The 2,585-nt window shown below is 22.9% G+C and overlaps 1 protein-coding gene across 1 annotated transcript in view; it reads left to right on the forward strand.

Moving 5' to 3' along the window:
* Nucleotides 1-2,464, forward strand: part of LOAG_18720 (chitin synthase) — a gene marked incomplete at both ends in the record, with an annotated part of 7,117 nt that extends 4,653 nt beyond the window's left edge. Inside the window, 5 exons of the mRNA XM_020451384.1 lie at nt 420-502; nt 804-968; nt 1,462-1,645; nt 2,025-2,158; nt 2,302-2,464. Coding sequence (XP_020304834.1) covers nt 420-502; nt 804-968; nt 1,462-1,645; nt 2,025-2,158; nt 2,302-2,464 — 729 coding nt within the window. The remainder of the gene's footprint in view (nt 1-419; nt 503-803; nt 969-1,461; nt 1,646-2,024; nt 2,159-2,301) is intronic.
* Nucleotides 2,465-2,585: the final 121 nt, after the last annotated feature.

The raw sequence follows: 2,585 nt of genomic DNA on the forward strand, positions 1-2,585 counted from the left end.
TTATTTTAAATTTTTTTTTTAGAATTATAAAAAATTTTAAATAAAATAATTTATTTTAGGTTTAATGATATGGTATCAAAAATTTGAATATGCAATTGGTCATTGGCTACAGAAAGCAACTGAACATATGATTGGTTGTGTTCTTTGCTCACCTGGATGCTTCTCATTATTTCGTTCATTAGCACTTATGGATGATAATGTTACCAGACGATATGCATCTAAGGTTATATTATTTATTAAATTTTTTAATTAATTTTATAATGAGATATTAATTAATTATATTAGTAATAAATTCATTTGTTTTCGTTTTTTTTTTAAAAGTAATAAATTCATTTGTTTTCGTTTTTTTTTAAAATATTTATTTTTGTATTATTTTATAAATTTTAATTATAATAACTTATAAAAATTTATTATTTTAGGCTGAAAATCCAGTTGATTTTATTCAATATGATCAGGGTGAAGATCGTTGGCTATGTACATTACTTTTACAACGAGGTTATCGGTAAATTTTGCACTATTTATGATTAATTTATAATTTATCACACTTCTTATCATCATAGTTAATTGATAAGGGATGATAAAAATTTCTAATTTAATTTAACATTTTCATATGTTTTTATCCATTTTTCTTTTTCTTTTTCTTTTTTTTTTTTTTGTTATTTTTAATAAGCTTATATGGAATTATTTTAACAATTTATTTTCTAATCTTTTTAAAATAATTAATTATTAAATTAAAAATTTGCATATAAATTTTGAAAAGAAATGGAAAAAAAAAGTTTTATTTGAAAGATTCTTTTCAACAGAGTTGAATATTGTGCAGCATCAGATGCTTTAACTTATGCACCAGAAGGTTTTAATGAATTTTTCAATCAACGTCGTCGTTGGATACCATCTACATTAGCAAATATTATTGATCTGCTACAAGATTATAAAAATGTTATCAATATGAATGAATCAATTTCTATTTGGTAATAATTTTTTGTATTTTTTGGGTGAGAAAAGAAAAAATTTTTAAAATTTTAATTTTTTCAAAAATCAAACATATACTTTCTCTTTTTTTTAGCAATTTAAATTATTATAAAAAGTAAACTTTTCAATATTACTAAACAAGATTTATCCTACTGTTCAATTATTTGAATTTAAATTTTGATCGATTCTGGAGAATATCTCTTTATTCATCTTAAAATTTCGACTAATTTAAATCTTGATTGATTCCGGAATATTTCTTTATTCATTTTAAAATTTCAATTAGTTTAAATCTTGATCGATTCTGGAATATCTCTTTGCTCATTTTAGAATTTGATTCCAGAATATCTATCTATCTATCTCTTCCTCAAAAACTTATCTTCTTTTTAGGATGATTATTTATCGATTGTTTTTCATACTTATTATGCGGTAAAAATTTTTTTAACTTTTCTTTTTTCATAGAATTGAGAATTTTTATAAAGAATACTATTATAGGTATATATTATATCAATGCATAATGTTAGTCTCATCAATTCTTGGCCCAGGGACAATTTTCTTGATGGTTGTTGGTGCATTATCGATATCATTTAATATTGATACATCATTATCACTGTTCATTGTCACTTTACCAGTTGTATCATTTTGTTTGATGTGTTTCATAAGTGATTCGGAAAAACAGGTACAATTATCAGTTATCAGTTATCAGTTATCAATTATCTTTTATTTAAATTAATCAACGAAATTATTTAGATTCCTATGTCCAATAAGACAAAAATGGACCTTTTAATCGTGATTTTTTAAAATTAAAATAATCAAAAAAGATTGAAAGTTATTTAATGATAAGGTATTTTAGTAAATTTCAGAATTTACTAATAGATAAAATCAAAGCTATTCGTTGAAAATTTTTTGGATTTTTTTTGAATTTGAAAAAATTAAAAATTAAAGATGAATTACATCCAAGACTTCTTACAAAAATTAGTCTAATTAATCTAACAATTTAATTCATATGTTTGTTTGCTTAATTATGCTAAATTCGTTTCATTTTTTTTTTTTTTCAGCTAATGGCAGCACAAATTATCGGTGCACTATTTGCTATGCTAATGACAGCTGTGATTGTTGGGACAGTAATACAGATGCAAAAAGATGGCATCATGTCACCACATTCAATATTCCTACTCTTCGTTATTGCAAGGTATTTTAATTTTATTTAATTTTAAATTTCATTTAAAACTTGAAATAAATTGTTTAATTGAATTAGTTTTGTTTAATTAATAAGTTATTTAATTGGAAGAAATCATGGGAATTCTTCACAGGAAATTATTTCGCCATTTTAAGTTTTGTCATCGCTGCTATACTACATCCATTGGAATTTACCTGTATAACACCGGGAATTTTATATTTCCTTGCAATACCATGCATGTATATGTTGCTTCCGATCTATAGCTTATGCAATTTAAATAATATTGCTTGGGGAACACGTGAGAATCCAAAAGGTTAAAATTAAAATTTTAAATTCCAATTATAAAATGTAATTTCGTCAAGAAAACTATTTCCTAATTACATCAATAATTAAATTCTCATACAAAATAGATTGAAATAAGTTTAAAAAAAAGAAAAAA

This window comes from Loa loa (assembly GCF_000183805.2).
Source record: "Loa loa unplaced genomic scaffold supercont3.468, whole genome shotgun sequence".
Classification (NCBI taxonomy): Eukaryota; Metazoa; Nematoda; class Chromadorea; order Rhabditida; family Onchocercidae; genus Loa; species Loa loa.